Below are 17,119 nucleotides of genomic sequence, written 5' to 3'. Positions count from 1 at the left end.
GCTATAATTACAATATGAAGGTACAAGAGAGGCAGCCTCAGACCACCTCATCATTAGATTCTGTAAGTAATCTAGGAATCTGGCAATGTGCAGATTTTCCAAAGTGGGCCTCTAAATGAATCCACTCATTGGTGTGGTCAGATCAGAAGGGGGGGGGTCTGTTTCTGAACCAAGCTTGCTGGATTCCTTCCCTCACCCCTCAGTGGGAAATAGAGGATCCAATGTTATTCCAGTTGATTCTCTTTGTCCTGTGAACCAGATTGCTACTAACCCTAATGGCTATGTTCTCCCTCCACTGTCAGAGGCAGTATACTTCTGAAGGCCAGTTGCTGGGAATTGCAAACAGGGAGAGTGCTGTTGCACTCAGGTCCTGCTTGGGAACTTCCCATGGGCATCTGGTTGGCCACCATGAGAAGAAGATGCTGGACTAGATGGGCCTTCAAATGCATCTCAGTTTACCTCTTGGTTTAGGAAGTGTGAATTAAGTTGATCCAGGAGGCTCTTCTTATGTTCTTATATTTCCAGGAACTTAGTACTTATTCAGGAATGAAGTTTTGCAGACTCTCCATGTGTTACGGCATGGATCCTGGGGTGAGGGGGGCAGAATGGGTGCATATAATTTCTGGTAGAAGTTATCAAGCTGTCATGCAGTATTGATTTGAAGCTGGTCGGGTTCTGCCTGTGCAGCAGAGCATTGCAAAACCTCGTTGCATTTGTCATGGAACAGTTGATTGGTGCATGATTTAGTGCTAATTCTGTAAGCTAAACAGACCTTTTAAAGTGCTAATTAACAACCCATATGCAAGGAGCTCATTAGCCATTGTTGTAGCTAGCTCGTTAACAAGCCCAAATTATTTTGTGCTAATTAGAATTCTGAGCCAAGCAGGGTGTGCTAGCCAAACCAAAGCAGACAGAGTGAACAGAACAGGATGTATATGGAAGTGTGATCTCCTGGCATATCAAACGGCTAAGGAGAAGAGATGCGTTATTTTTGTGTGTGTCATTAACCCAAACGGCACATTGATATTATTGGTGTTGAATGAAGCATGTCCCGGGCTTGTCATACAAGCTGATCTTGTGCTCTTTGATTAAATGGATAGACTGGCCATCTTGTGTCAGTAAATAAAACCCATAAAGGAACACACATTAAAATATATAGGCTTGGTAAATGACTTGCAGGGTTGCGGCAACACCTGTAATTGGAGGTGGGGGAGGATAATGGGGCTTCATTCTTCCCCAAGCTGTAATTTCTCAAAAGCAAGGGTTCTCAAGCACTAAAAGGGGAACTTGGAAATAAAAGCACAAGCATCTGGAACAAAATTGCCAGCTTTATAAAACTGAGCCAACGGTGGAGGAGAGGGAGGTGGAGGAGGAGGAGGAGGAAAGGAGAATGCCATACAGATCTTAAAACTCTGCATGAGATGAATTCTTGCAAGTGGTGGTGGCCTTGAAAAAAATCAGCTCAATGCACCTGCATCTTTCCCTTTTCTCCAGACCAATGTGGATCCAGAATGGTAATGGTCTGCAGGTATACAATTCTAGCCTCAATGCACATGAAAGGTTTGTATCTGCAGAGGCATCCTGGCCCAGGAGCCTAATCCAGATGCTTCCATATCAATCAGGTCTTGGGGACCTTGAGCACAGGGGAGGATATTCCCTGCTGTAGCCATCCTGAGAAGCTGCTTTCAAGGCAACCCCTCATCTAGGGATTTCTATAGATACATAGAAGTGAGACTCCTAAGGGACCATGGTGCCCTTTGTCCTCTGCTCTTCAGGAGGCCTCCATGCTCATCTCCTCAGACCCTGACCTCTCCTCCTCAGAAACAGCTCAGAGGAGTGTGACTTTACCAAAGTTTCAACACCAGAGCCAGCAGGAGATATCACAGTCCCCATGGAACCTACATTTCAGGAAAAGAGCATGGTCCCTTGAGTTGAAAACAGATTGTCTCTTGGGGAGGCAGGGCCTAAGACACATAGCAACACTCCCACTTATTGACACACTGACTGAGGCCCTGCTGATTTCCCTAGTCTTGACTCAGGCCAACCACAGTGAACTGTCCAAGGTGCTGTTCTCTGCCTGCCTGTCTACCAAGCCTTGCAGTCCACTCCTGATTAGATCTGTGAGTCCTTCCAAATTGACCCTTTGCCCCTTGTCTTTGGGTGGCATATCTGAACAGGGGTTTGACAGCATTTAGAGCAAACTCCCTGAAGCTGTCTCTCTGCTGTTGTAAGATTCATGGCCCAGGACCACCAGCTTGAAGCTGTGGTGGTATAGCCCCAACATCAGGACTGGTTAGGTAGCAATCCCTCGGTTCAGAGCCATTATGACTCTCTGTTGCTATACAGTGGCACCATCATGAGATCTGTGCAACAGAAGAGTGCTTATTATGAATCCACAGTACCAGTATCTTCATGGTTTCCAGAACAGTATCAATGCAGACTGATCCTGCACTGCATCATTCCTGCTCTGTGGGGTCTTCTTGTAATGCAGGGATAGGGAAAATGTGGCCCTCCAGATGTTGCTGAACTACAGGTCCCAGCACTTCTTACTACTGGCCATGCTGGGTGGGGCTGATGGGAATTGCAGTCCAACAGCATCTGGAAGACACCATGTTGGCTACCCTTGATCTAGAGTTCCGCAGCTTCCCTATCCCTGTTTTCATGCTAAGAAAGTTTGTTACAGAGAGAGAGAGAAGTTTGCAAAGTCATTTGGGCGAAAAGAACCAGGTACTGCATTTTGTGGATCGAGCTATTCTTTTGAAATCTGGGTTTTTTTCCATTAATGTAGGTCATGCTTTATACATATTTGTTTTGGCCATGGTCTTTGAGCTTGCCTGTATAGCGCACCTTTGAACATACTTGGTCAGAAGCAGTGGGAAGCCTCTTGATGGCTTTCATGTCACCTAGTGTTCTCAGCTGTTTGAGAAAAAGGAACGGGAGACACACAGGGAGATGTAGTAGCATGAAAACTGGGAGAGGGATGTTACACTGCCTGGGATGGGTGACCGTCTCCTCTGCCTTATCTCAGAGGAACAGGCTGAGCAAAGCCAGCCCCAGCCAGGAAGCGCTTGTCTGTTCAGAGAGTTTACTAGTGTAATCCAACAGCTTTTCTTCCCTTATTTGATGTCCTATCAATGTTCGGCAGCTGGGGCTGTGGCACAGTGGTGATGGCCATCTCTTGGCCCCCCTCAAAATCACCACTTTTGAACGGGGAGGCAAGGAGCGATGCTGTGTCTCTATTAAGTTGGCCTCAGCTGAGATTAAATGCTTTTCAATACAATCCAATTAACTCTCAAATTGAATAGCAATGCGGAGGATAATATACCACCACCCTCCTCGGCATGATTTTTTCTCCTCTCTGATTCCCTGCTCATGTTACAAGATGATGGTCTTCTTCCTCACTGTAGATTAAGGCAAATAGCTTGTGAGTTCACCTCTAGTTTAATCAGATAACAGACAATTAATTACTGTTGACACCACCTAGGTGCAAGACCGGAGATGAGACTGATCATTTGGAAGGCATGTGTGTTTAAAAAAAAAAAAAGAGCTGCTGATTTTAACATTCAGAAGCCTCCCTGGGGCCTTTCTCAGCAATGGCTCAATTTCACTTTCTCAAGGTTGTATTTTTCCTACTGATATTGTGAGACAAGGTCAGGATTTGACCCATGAAATCTGTTTTTGATTTGGGGCACTAAAACCATTAATTAGGATTAGTTAGTTTTCACAAAATTGCCATATAGAATCAAATGTAGGATTTTAACCTTATGTTACCAATCAGAGAATTTACGCATTTTAATGTAACTGCATCAAGCAAGAGGGATTTGGCAATGTGTTTACAGATTTGCCAGTTCAGACAGCTGAGCCATGTTTGAATGCTGCATTTGACTGTTGTGTGTGTGTTTGTTGCAGGTGTATGTTTGGTTTTATGATTATTTTATTGTTTTTTATTTTAAGTGTGGCTTGCTTTTATGTACACTGCTTAGAAATGCAAATGATTAAGCAGTATGTAAATATCTTAAATAAATAAATAAATAAAAATATCCTGCAACATCATTGACAATAATCCATCCCTAATGCACTAATGCAAAAGCAGGGCAAACAAATTAAACCAGAACATTTGAGATATAAAAAGTTACACGATTTCAGCAGGAAATTACAGGACATGCACTGGTTGAAAATGAAGCACTATGTCCACATGGAAGCTAGGGATGGGGGAGAAATTTGATTCAGTTCACATTTAAATCTGTATCTATCAGATTTGCACTTTCCGAGACAATCTGAGAACCGAAACACAACCATCCTTCGAATTTCTCACTTATCCACATTTTGCAATGTGTTTCTCCAACCAAGCAATATTTGCAAAAAAATCCATGTATTAGTGGAAAGTGTGCACAAAATGAATATATTGGTAAAAACAACATACAGAAATGCATTATATTAGAATAAATTGCTTGCAAAAATGTGTACATTAGTCAGAACTGCCTACTGTATTTTTTAGGGGAAATTTGCACTAAAATGCTGAAAATTTTTCATGAGGATTTTTTTTAAAACAAATTGCAAATTGCTGCAGAAATGTGGACAGAGGGAAAAGGTGAGGTGCAACAGATGTGATGTTTGCCTTTCTGTAGTAGGCAACATTCCAGCCATGCAAAAGTCAGAGCTTTCATTTTCTAACCATGCACATGCACGCATGCACACATGCGCACACACATACATGTATCTCTGTCCTTCACTCAGGCAAGCGAGAGGCATTATAACTTTTCAAGGACACAGTCCAGCCAGGCAAAAGTATTTGAGGACAGGACACAGCTGGGACAGAGAGGGGCATGGCCTGAAGAGAGGGGGTGGGGTCTGGGGGGAGTCCCAAGAGCTTGATAAAGAGACCTGGCGGGCTGCATTGAGCCCCAGGCCTGAGGCTCTTTACCCCTAATTTACATGCAGAAAGTCCCCAAGTTCAGCTCCTAGTATATAGGAAGCTGCCTTAAATTGAATCAGACCAGTGATGCATCTAGCTCAGAGTTGTCTACACTGCCTGGCAGCAGCTCTCGGGGGTTTCAGACAGGAGTCTTTCCCAGCCCTGCCTGGAGATTCTGGAGATTGAACCTGGGACCTTCTCCATGCAAAGCAAATGCTTTACCACTGAGCGGATTGCAGGCAGCAGAAATGGTAAGAGGACCTCTGCTGAAACCCTGAAGAACTACCACCTGTCAGAGTTGATAGTACTGAGCTAGATGGGCCAATGGCCTGGCTCAGTAGAAGGAAGCTTCCCATGACCACATCTGTTTCTTACAGGTCTGCCACATCCCTGATAGAAAGAATTTAGCCAGGGTTCTTGGAAAGAAGGTCAGCAGAGACTATGGTGTCTTATGGGATATATGGTTTTTATTTACACACATTCCAACCTGGAGGAGTTCACAGCATTTTCAGTCCATCAGATCTTGCTCCACATTGCCCATAGCTTTGGGGGTGCAAATAGCAAGCAAACCTCTCTGTCTGTCTCCAGTTCCCACCCTTTCCTCCTACTAGACTAAAAACTCAAGCCTCTCTTTGGCTCTAGGATGGGGGGGAGGGTCTGTCGCCTGAAAAGAGTTCCAGTAGCGCTCTTTGGATTGACTGTTCAATAAAGCCATTAACTCACAGGCTAGCTTAACAAAGGAAACTAGTCTGACCAGTAGAGCAGGTTCTTGCTTGCATATCCCAATGTCCCATAACAATACCATAGTTCTTAATGAGCAGCAGATTCCAGGATGCAGGATTTTCAGTAGGAGGTGGACAGACATCCAGTGGGAGCTGGTGGTGGATTCCACTGCCCCACTGACATGGCGCCACCAGCTGCCACTGCAGAGATCAGAGACCTCCTATGGGAAAATAAGAACCACCCCAGATCTCATTTGTCAAAGCAATGTTCTGTTATAGAGTGAGCTCACTTGAGGGCCCTTCTTGATCCTTGGAAATTCAAAGCTAGTAACCCTGCTGGCCTCCTGCATTCAAGAGAAGAAAAGTTGTCACTCAGGTAGAAGATCCCTGATCTCTGACATTCCTCTGCATGGAAGATGCCATACTTGAGAAGGAAACACCTCCTCCTTGCTTCCATTCCTCCTAAGTCAGGACAAGGAACCTGTAGTCTTCCAGATGTTGGATTCCATCAGTTCAGCATGGTGAATGTTTAGGGGTGAAGCGAGTTGTAATCCAACAACATCTGGAAGACTACAGGGTCCACACTTGCCCTTAGTCCCAGGCCTGCAAGCCTTGTATCAGATCTTGAAGAACGGGGGTTATGCACGGAGATGGTCATGTTGAAATCACCCGTATCATTAATGAGCCAGGGCCAGAAGGGACAACAGCACCCAGCAAGGTGTGGGAGAGGACTTCCACGCTGCACATGAGCTGGAATTCTAGATAGGCTGATGCATGCAGAGCTGAAGTCAGTTTGATTGCTTCAAGCCAAGAAGCCTGCCTTGGCATCAAGGCTAAAGAACAGGCAGCCGGGTCAGTTTTAACAGTTCGCCCTCGATCCCAAACAATTATGGTTTATGTCTCCAAAGAGAACAGCAAAGAGTGGGATGGTCTTAGTAATTAAAAGCCAGGAAGACACAAGATTTACAGATGCTGCTCTGCCATCCAAGGCCTTCGGCATGAGTGATTATTGCACCAGGCTGTGCTCAGGCATTGCGGTTATCTACAGTGTGTGCTCGTTGATTTCAGGAGGATAATTACCATGTGCCTTTCTTACACTCTCGGCATTCCAGAACAAATTCGTAACAGTCAAGGGCTAACAAGCCATTCCCCACAGCCGTCTGCCCAGAGAATCTCTGCCCCAGTTCCTCCAAGGCTGCAACTGTAATCAGAAGCATCTTTAAACAAAAGGTGTTGGTTGTCAGAGTGCAAACTGACCTCACCGCCCTTTCCTCTACAAGCAGTTTGCTGGTTAGCAAGTGCGAAACATCAGCACCAGTATGAAAAAAATCTGTCATTTCCCATGAATATGGAATACAGGGAAGCTTTTACCCAACTCTGTTCTGCACAGAGAGAATCAATGGTTCAGCTCGAAGGCTTTGGGGACATACCAGTCTGATTATGTCTCTTTGGGGTGGCAGTACTAGAGGAGTGCGTCATTATATTCTTGAGTGTCACCTTTTTTCTGATATTAGAGAACATTATATGGAACTGTGGCTCAGTGGTAGAGTATCCGCTTTGCATGCAGAAGGTCCCACGTTCTATCCCAGGCATCTCCAGGTAGGGCTGGGAGAGGCTGCCTGCCTGAAACCTTGAAAAGCTGCTGCCAGTCAGTATTGACAGTACTGAGCTAGATGGACCAATGGTCTGATTTGGTGTAAGGCATCTTCTTCCAATGTTCCCAGTATGTAACTTGGAAGGAAGCCTCTTTTGTGGTTAAGACTGGCAGGCTCAGGAACAGATACATGGAATCCATTCAAGACAATTGCAGTAGAGAGGTTCTGGTCTTAAGGATATGCATTCATGCTGATGTGCCTCTCATCTCCCTCTTTTTGTAAATTGGATTTGTATTTAATGTTCAAATGTTAGTTGTTTTAGAAACAACGAATCTAAAATCAATTTTAAGTGGAGTTTTAGATGTATTTTACTTTTATGAGGAGTTCAGATGTATTTTGTTTTGTTCTCTTTTGATAAGATCTGTGGACTAAAGTTTCTGCACAATTCTAGTCTGTTCCAAGGCTTGTGACCGTAATGACCCTCTTAATTATGCCTCTTTAAATGCCTTTCATGCATTCCACCATGCAGTCTCCCCAAACTACCAATAGCTCCACTGGGGTAAAAACACAGGTTCCTATCTCTCCCCCCTCCCCTGTAAAGTCTAATAGCTCTCTGTGTGTGTTGTGTAAAATAGATGCACGGGGAAAGGCTAAACATTGCCACCCCTAGCAAAGTCAGAGCCCAGTGTGGCTGTTTTAAAAGTATCCCATTCATTCAGACTGGGGGGGAAATCACACCGGCTGACCTTGGGGTATATTTGTATCCCACTGAGATCTCCAATGGAAGGATGAGGTTACTCAAATACTTTGTTTTTTTGGTCACCACAAGTGTGATTGACAATACCAAAGCACCTTGAGCCAAAAAAAGCTTATTCAGAGGAAGTAGAATTTTTCTGAGCCATGTATGTTGGCCCCTTCTCCATACATATTGAGTAAACATATAATATCAGGATATTTTTGGACCCCAGGTGTTGGAAAATGGTAAGTGGTAACTGGCTGAAATTTGGGGATGTTGTACAGGATGATAGGATGCAACAATGTCCTAGAAGGACAACCCTGTAGGTCTACTCATGTGTAAATTACACAATGAAAAGTGCACCTGGGGCAGAAATTTGCCCTTGGGGCATGTAGCTGGGGTATTTTTGGACCCCAATGGTTTTTTGTTTCCAGAAGGAAAAGGGTAAGTGGTAACTGGCTGAAATTTGGAGACATTGTACAGGTTAAAATTTGTAACAGTGTCCTAGAAGGACACCCCTCTAGGTCTGCTTAGGTGCAAATTACACAATGAAGAGCATAGCTGGGGTCCAAATGAACCCCAAAAGCCAGGATGAACAACTGGAAGATCTGATCATTGGTCTTCCATATTTCGTCTGCCTTGGCCCTAAGATTTTAGTTCTTACAGGACTGCTGTTCCTTAGAACATCGCTAGATCTTCCTTGAAGCAGCTTTTTTGTCATTACAAATGATATCTGCAACAAAATGTTGCAGCATGTGATGTTCTTGTTTGAGGTGTCAGCCAGCCATGCCTGCATATTATATTCCATTCTCTATGGTTTTCCATTCCTCATCAATAGACATTTAGTAATCAGTGCCACTGAGGTTGCTGAGTCCTCACTGTGCTATTTTGGAGTTTTATACACCCCCTTTAGGGTTTTGGTTTTTGTTTTGTTGCTAAAGACTGTTTGTACTTCTGGAGACCTTGGGGTTCTTCAAGTCTGCTAATCTTGAGCTTGGATGGTGCTGATCTGGCTACGTAAAGATTGGCACTCAGGAAATGAGTTCACTATTAATATATAAGATATCCTGTGATAAGCTTGTCACACATTTAGTCCGTGCACCCTGGTTTGTATTCATCAGCCCCTGGCCGATGCCATTCATATATTTGTTATGAGTATGTGTCAGTGATACCCATGTCTCTGTGATGTTCCTGGCTGTTTTATTATTATTATTTAACCCATCCTCTGCCTGCATTGCTCTCTTGTACCCCATTGTTAAAGAGACATTTCCTTCAGCTGTTCTTCCTAATCCTGATATCTTCATTGTATTCAGAAGCACTGATGTTTGCATTCTCATGGGGGTAGTCAGTTTGGCCTTTTCCCTGCTGATTTCCCATGGGGTTACCATAAATCTCTTAAAGCTAGTGGAGTCACTTGCCTCTGATGATCAATATGCCCTCCATGTTATATTAGCAGCCTCATACCTGGCATTGCTTGGGAATTCAAAGAAACAAAAAAAATCAGCTCAGCTTTGAAATCAGTGGTTGAAATCAATGCAGTTTTGAATGGTTCAGTCCATCACTTTATTTCAAAGTGGCATCCAATTATATCCAAACATTGATGAAAACCTGCTCCTTCATCTCAGGAACCATCGTGCAAAATTTGATTACAATAGCTTAAGAAGTATCCAAATGCATAGCGAACGGAGAAATAATTTTCCAAAATATATAGTGGACTAGTAGAAAGTACCTGGCACTATTTGGGAATTCTGAGAAACCAGCACACACGCACGCGCACACACACACACACACAGAGAGAGAGAGAGAGAGAAAGAGATTTGTAAATGGAAAATGTAATTTGTTAGTGGTTAGGGCCATGCATGGCCCCCTGACCTGTGCCGACCCAGGAATCTGGCCCAGAATCAATTGGGGGAGGGGTGGAGCTAATGTTTAATAAGAGCTTTTAAAACCCTGTATGGCTGGGAGGGTGAAGGGGATGCTGCACCTCCTTCTGACCACACTGAAGAGAGCAGGACGATTCAGTACATTTGCCTTTGCATATGCTAGGCAAAATTGCATACAAATTAAGGATGGGAGAGAAATTCCATTCAGTTCACATTTAAAGCCAAATTTATCAAATTCAAACTTTCTGAAACCATTTGAGAACTGAAACACAGCCATCCTTTGAAATTTGCACTTATCTGAATTTTGCAATGTTTACAAAAATGCATATATTTGGGGTGAGTGTGCACAAAATGAATATACTGGTGAAAATAATCAGTAATTATTAGGATAAATTGCTTTCAAGAATGTGTACTTCAGTCAAAACGACATACAAAAATGGAGAAATCTGCACTAAAACGCTGAAGAATTTTCATGAGGATTTTTTAAAATTGTAAATTGCTGCAAAAATGTGAAGAACTGGATTTAAGAGTAGAAAAATAAGAAACTGAGAGAACCAAAATTGATGGATCATCCTATCCCTAATGCACATATATACAAATGTCCAAGAAAATGTGTATGAGTTTCCAAGCAGACAATTTTTAAAAACAATTCAAAAAGATATGGGGAAGGAGGGCAAACTTAACCTAAGACTGGAAAAATGAGAAAGTGAGACAAACTGAAACTGACAGATTCATTATTATTATTACTATTATTTTACTTATATCCCGCCCTTCCTCCCAGCATGAGCCAGGAGATTCATCTATTCCTACCTTCAACCAAATCCACAAAGCTTCACAATGTATCTCCCTTCAGGCCTTGTCTAGAAACTTAACTAGGAAGTTGCTCCTGTAGGGGTGGGCGAGCCAATATTTCACACAGGTTGCCTACTTTTTTCAAAGAAAAACATACCTTGACAAAAGGGAAACAATTGTTACTCTGTCCAGTGAAAAAAATGGATAAGAGAAAAATCAACTCATTTGAAATGTGGTGTTGGAGGAGAACTTTGCGCATACCATGGACTGCGAAAAAGACAAATAATTGAGTGTAAGAACAAATTAAACCAGAGCTATCACTAGAAGCTAAAATTATGAATCTGAGGTTATACTTTGAACACATAATGGAAAGACTTGATTCATTAGAAAAAACAGTAAAGCTAGGAAAAATGGGAGTAGAAAAAGAGAAAGACCAAACAAGAGATGGATTGAAATTACAAGATCTGAACAAAGTGGTTTATAACAGATGCTCTTGGATGTCGCTGATTCATAGGGTCGCCGTAAGTTGTAGTCAACTTGAAGGTGCATAACAACAACAACAAAACCAAATAGCTACAGATGAGCACATAGACAGGGAGGGTGGGATGGTACCATTGACCATACCCAAGATCTTTATACTTTCATGGCCCCATTTGGGCAAGACTGTTTTGGATCTATTTTTGCAGGCTGTGGATTGCATGTAGGGAACCTGCTCCTATATGTCTGGGGCTCTGCATGCTGGTCCCTACGCAAATAACATCTTCAGTGCATGGGGCTGTATTCAACCAATTTGGACTCAGAGTAGACCCTTTAAAAATAATGGACCAAAATTAGTCATGGTCATTAATTTCACTGGGTCTGCTCTGAGTCAAAGTAAGATGACGATTATTCTTGAATGAAATTTGTATCCTACCCTTTCTCTTGAAGGTGCCCATGGCAGCAGACACATCAACAAAGCAATTAAGCAACAACAAAAGCATTCCAAAACTGGTTTAAAACATTCTAAAAGCAGTTTGCAGTTAAAAACCTTTAACCCAGTGATCTCCGGGTTGCCAGGAACTGTCTATTTCATCTACCAAATACCTGGATAAACAGGAATGTTCTCAAATTCCTCAATGCAACCCAAAGAGATTGGGTTGGGGCCATAAGGTGTGGTGTTGATCTGTGTGTCCATGACATTAGTGTAGTGGCAAATTCAGAAGTACAGGGTCCCTTCATTATAGTCACAGTCACACACCTTCCCAATTTTTTATTTTTATTTAATTATTTTTATTGATTGATTACTTTATTCATCGCTTGATTTTACAGCCACGAAAGTGGGTGTCTACTATAGCCAGTGGGGATTTTTCACATTCCGCATTGTTAAATTGAAAATACCCCACATGCCATTCTGATGGTTCCCATAAGCTCATTTCAAAAGGAAACCTTACAAAACTTATAGTCCTGAACTCAGAAATGCTTGCTTAACAACCCTCTCAATTTTCATGGTGATACACAAAGTCAGAGAGAATAGACAGTTCAAAGTGTAAAAAGAGAGAGAGAAAAACCAGAGCCCTTTTGGACTTTTTTCTCTGAGAGTTCTCATAATCTGTTGAAATTCATTAAAAATCAGCCATGTTCACAGAGTACCTGTAATCCTAATACTGACCTTGCCACATACTCTTACCTTCATCTTCTGCAGTTTTTAAAATGCATGGCTGATTTTTAATTAATTTAATAAATTTTGGCTGGAAAAATACAGTTTGGCTGGAACCCTATGATACCATTGGGCATGCTCAGTAAGAACCATCAGAGTTCTAAAAGCCAGACTCACAGCTGCTGGGCTTGCCTAATCAGGGGGCCACACCCACACCAGACTTTGATTTCACTTGCGACAGTCATGGCTTCCCTCAGAATCCTGGGAAGTGTAGTTTGTGAAGGGTGCTGAGAGGAGACTCCTGTTCCACTGAGAGAGCTTCAGTGGCCAGACTGGTTTAACAGTCAGCCACTCTGATTAAAGGTCTGTGACGGGAACAGGGCATCTCCTAGCAACTCTCAGCACCCTTCACTAACTACACTTCCCAGGATTCTTTGAGAGAAGCAATCACTGTCCAAAGTAAAATAAAGGCCTGGTGTGGATTTGGTCAGGGACAGCTTTGGTTTAAATTTGGGTGGGAGGCTACATGTGCCTGCTGTAGAATAAAAAGGTGGGGGAAAGTCTGAAAAGCAATGATACTGTTCACAATATTTTCCTTTTGGAAAGGAAAGGGGCATCCCCTCTGCCCAGTGCCCACCCACCCAATCTCCTCCCCTCCCCCCCGCCGCTCTCCCAGGTCAGTGTTGGACTACGACCTGAGAGACCAGGATTTAAATCCCCATGCAGCCATGAAGCACACTGGGTGACCTTGGGCCAGTCACTGCCTCTCAGCCTCAGAGGAAGGCAATGGTAAAACCACCTCTGAATACTGTTTACCATGAAAACCCTAGTCATAGGGTCAACATAAATCGGGATTGACTTGAAGGCAGTCCATTTCCATTTTCAAACATGATTGCACAGAAATAAATCCCATTGAACTCAAAAAGTATGCAAATGATCAAACCCACCCTCCCTTCTCCTCCCTCCTATCCCCTCCCTCTTGCCCCTTCCCTCCCCCTTCCTTTGCCCCTCCCTACCCATCCCCATCCCCTTCCAATCCCCTCCTTTCCTCTCCTCCCACTCCCCTTCCTCCTCCCCATGATCAGTTTTACCTAACTTAAGCATGATTGCACGGACGTAAATGCCATTGAACTCTATAAGCATGCAAATGATCAAACCTGCCCTCCCCTCCCCTTCCTTTGTCCCCTTCCAATATGTTCCTTCCCCCTCCCCCTCCTCCTTCCCCATGGTCAATTTTTCCTATCCTAACCATCATTGCATAGGAATAAATCCCATTGAACTCAATAAGCATACAAATGATCAGACCTGCTTTCCACCTCCTTCCCTTCTCCTCTCCTCTCCTCTCCCTTCCTCCTCCCCTCCCCTCTTCCTTCTTTCTCCTCCCCTGCCCACTTCAGCCCTCCGTCCCTCCCCCGCTGGTCACTTTTACCTATCCTAAGCATGATTCCACAGGAGTAAATCACACTGAATTCAATAAACATGCAAATGATCAGACCTGTCCTTCTCCTCCCCTCCCCCTCCTGCCTGCTCCCATCCCAGTCCTCCCCTCTGCATTTCCTCCCCTCCCTCCTTCTCCTCCTTCCCTCCCCATTCCCTGTGGTCAGTTTCACCTATCCTAAACATGATTGCAGGGGAGTAAATCCCATTGAACTCAATAAGCATGCAAATGATCAATCCATTCTCAGCAAACTTGGGCAGGATCCCATTTCTTACCTCCCGGATTAAAAAGCAGGGAAATTCACTAATAGGCAAAAAACCTTGCAGTTTAAGAACATACCTATAGCCCACAGATATTTCTATCGAACTTTAAAAAGAAGGGAAATTGGGCAGCTATAGTGAATGCACCAGGGGAGAAGGAGACCTGACCTCCTCTCTGAGATATTGGACTGTCCTACAAATTTTCGAAATGCAAGCACCATTTGGGTTGGTCTTTCACAGTCCAATCCACTTCTTCTGTAGCTTGGAAGAACATGGCCCCTGCTTAATTCCTTTAATTCTCTTGATTTGGGTCGGGGGGACTCAGCTTGTTCACCATGTGTTGCAGGATCTGCACATCTGTGGCAGGCAGCCTTCATGGCTTAGCTAACAAGGTTATGGGGAGACAACAGAGCAAACCCAGTGCGGGTTAAGAGAAGGGGTAATTGCATTGCAGACTAATGCAGACATATGATTCTGTCAGGGCTACCTTTGATGTGAAGCTTGATGGGACAGAATTGTGAGATGCTTTAGGAAGTAATCAAACCTGGACTTGGGTTGGATTATAGAAGATGTTGAGATGCTAGATGTGCAGTCCAAATCTATTTTATTTGAAGGATTTGTAGTCCACACTACTTTAGAGATTTGCTAGCAATTCAATTCAGTTTGCATTTAAGGGCGAATTTATATAATTCACACTTTCTGAAACAAGATGCAAAGCGAAACACAGCCATCCTTCAAAATTCACACTTCTCCACATTTTGCAATGCAGGTCTCCATCCAAATAATATATACAAAAATGCATGTAGTAGGGTACTGCATAAAAATGCATCTATTCTTGAACATACAAAAGTGCATTATATTAGAGAAAATTGCTTTGCAAAAAATATATACAGGCAAAATTGCACAAAAATGTGTATGTCAGGAGAAATATGCACTAAAATGATGATGAATTTTCATGGGGACTTTTTTTTAAAGCAAACTGATGTGGAAATGTGGAGAACTTAATTTAAGATTAAAAAGTGAGAAATGAAGAAAAACTGAAATGGACAGTTTCAGACATCTCCTATTGCTTCACCCTCTTCCTTGCAAGAGGAGCTGTATTATTTCTGGGTCGTCTGAACAGGTTGAAGGGGGAGCAGTACTGAAGATCTGCAGTGGATGAATATGTTTCAGGGTTTCCAGAAGGTCTTAAAGGCCTATTTGTTTTGATTGGCCTTGTTTTGGGTACTTTTTGCACCATTTGCTGGATTATGTGGAGTGGATTATGTCACAGAGGATTTGAATGGGTTTTACTCTTTGGAAAAGTAGCATAAAATTATTGTTGTTACTGTTGCTGTTGTTTTTGTTGTTGTTGTTGATGATGATGATGATAAAACTGTGTGACTGGCTCTTGAAATCCATGTCCTTGGAGAACTAGGACCAGTATCTGTTCACGAGATACTCCAGTGCTGCAGTCCTACATCCTTAAATCCACATCATCATTAATTATTAGGTTTGAAGTTAACCATTCTTTTTGACTGGACTTTGTCTGATGGGCACACCGGGGTCTTCAGTGGGGACTGTCCTTGGAGGGAAATAACTGGGCAACTATATTTTATTTTTTCAGAGTTCCTTCATTGCACCTGAACACAAGATATCCTTTCTTGATCTAAGAGAGGTGAGTGTGTTTCACCCCATCATGTTGTCCATTCTGTGCAGGTGGTGGTGGTGGTGGTGGTGGTCTGTAGCACAGTTTCCCCTTGAGGGATGTGTCCCCTTGACCATCTCCAATGATGATTTGTCAGGCCACTTCTCAAGGAATCAGTGTCATTACCTATTTATGTAGAACCACCAAGGTACATGGCACTTTGCAAAGTATAAAAAGGCAGGTCTCTGCCCTGAGGATCATACAAGCTTAAAAGCTGAAACCACCTTCTTGCTTCTGTGATCACGTCTACACCATACATTTAAAGCCCGTGGCTCCCCCCCACCCCAAGAATCCAGGGAACTGTAGTTTGTGCTGGAAATTGTACCTCTGTGAGGGATAAACTGCAGTTCCCAGAAATCTTTGGGAGAAGCATTGCTTTCAATGTATGGTATGGATCCTCTTGTTGATCACTAATGAAGCTAATTCTTGAAGGTTTTCTGCATTAGATGTTGACGGCCACATCATTGCTAGTCTGTTCAGTTGACATGAAGCATCTAGCTGCCTTGAGTAAAGACACTATCTCAGTCCTCCATCCCCATCTGCAGTATGGGGATCATATCATATGTCTACCTGGCAGGGTTGTTGTAAGGATTCCCACAAGATAAAGTATGTAAAGTGCTCTAAACAGCCTCAAAGTGCTATATTATTACAATAAGATGCAAAAGTGGCAGGAAGATGATCGCCAATTCTGCTCGGCGCATGTCCATCGGGGATTCTATGTGTTAGCCAACCTGATCTCATTATGAGCCTTCTCTTTCAACAACTCAGTCAAGTCTGTCTATTTTTGTGCCTTCTTCCATTGCCCTGTAGTGCTTCTGTGGATTCCATCAGCCATGAAGAATAAGTCAAGTTATTGCCAATCAAACTCATTCCCCATCTGATTTGCTCATTTTTTGCATATATTTTTGGAGATCCTTTTTTTTTTTAAAAAAAGGGGGGTTGTTGGAAGTTAGCGCTCTCTCTCTGTGAATAACTTTCCCAATTGTTCATGAAATTAAAATACAGTATATTGCTGTGAAATTGGACTCTGGACAAATCATAGAATCATAGAGCTGGAAGGTGCCTTATAGGCCATCGAGTCCAACCCCCTGCTCATAGCAGGAAATCCACAGCTAGAGCATCTCCCGCAGATAGCTGTCCAGCCTCTGCTTGAAGACATCCAGCGAAGGGGATCCCACCACCTCCCTAGGCAGTTGGTTCCATTGCCGAACTGCCCTTACTGTCAAGAAGTTCCTTCTAATGTCCAATCTGAATCTACGCTCCTGCAACTTAAAACCATTAGACCTAGTCCTACCCTCCGGGGCAGCAGAGAACAAATCTGTACCCTCCTCTATGTGACAGCCCTTCAGGTACTTAAAGAGTGCAATCATGTCACCCCTCAGCCTTCTCTTCACCAGACTGAACATGCCAAGTTCCTTCAACCTTTCCTCATAAGACTTGTTCTCCATACCGGCT

At 43.3% G+C, this 17,119-nt stretch overlaps 1 protein-coding gene across 2 annotated transcripts in view; it reads left to right on the top strand.

Moving 5' to 3' along the window:
• Nucleotides 1-17,119, top strand: part of CCDC33 (coiled-coil domain containing 33) — a 181,491-nt gene that overhangs the window by 103,497 nt on the left and 60,875 nt on the right. For both annotated transcript variants that reach the window (XM_061595008.1, XM_061595007.1), the window contains exon 10: nt 15,584-15,634. In XM_061595008.1, coding sequence (XP_061450992.1) covers nt 15,584-15,634 — 51 coding nt within the window. The remainder of the gene's footprint in view (nt 1-15,583; nt 15,635-17,119) is intronic.

This window comes from Rhineura floridana, chromosome 14 (genome assembly GCF_030035675.1).
Source record: "Rhineura floridana isolate rRhiFlo1 chromosome 14, rRhiFlo1.hap2, whole genome shotgun sequence".
NCBI lineage: Eukaryota > Metazoa > Chordata > Lepidosauria > Squamata > Rhineuridae > Rhineura > Rhineura floridana.
Note: the sequence above shows the minus strand (reverse complement) of the source record. Positions and strands in the feature narration are given on the sequence as shown.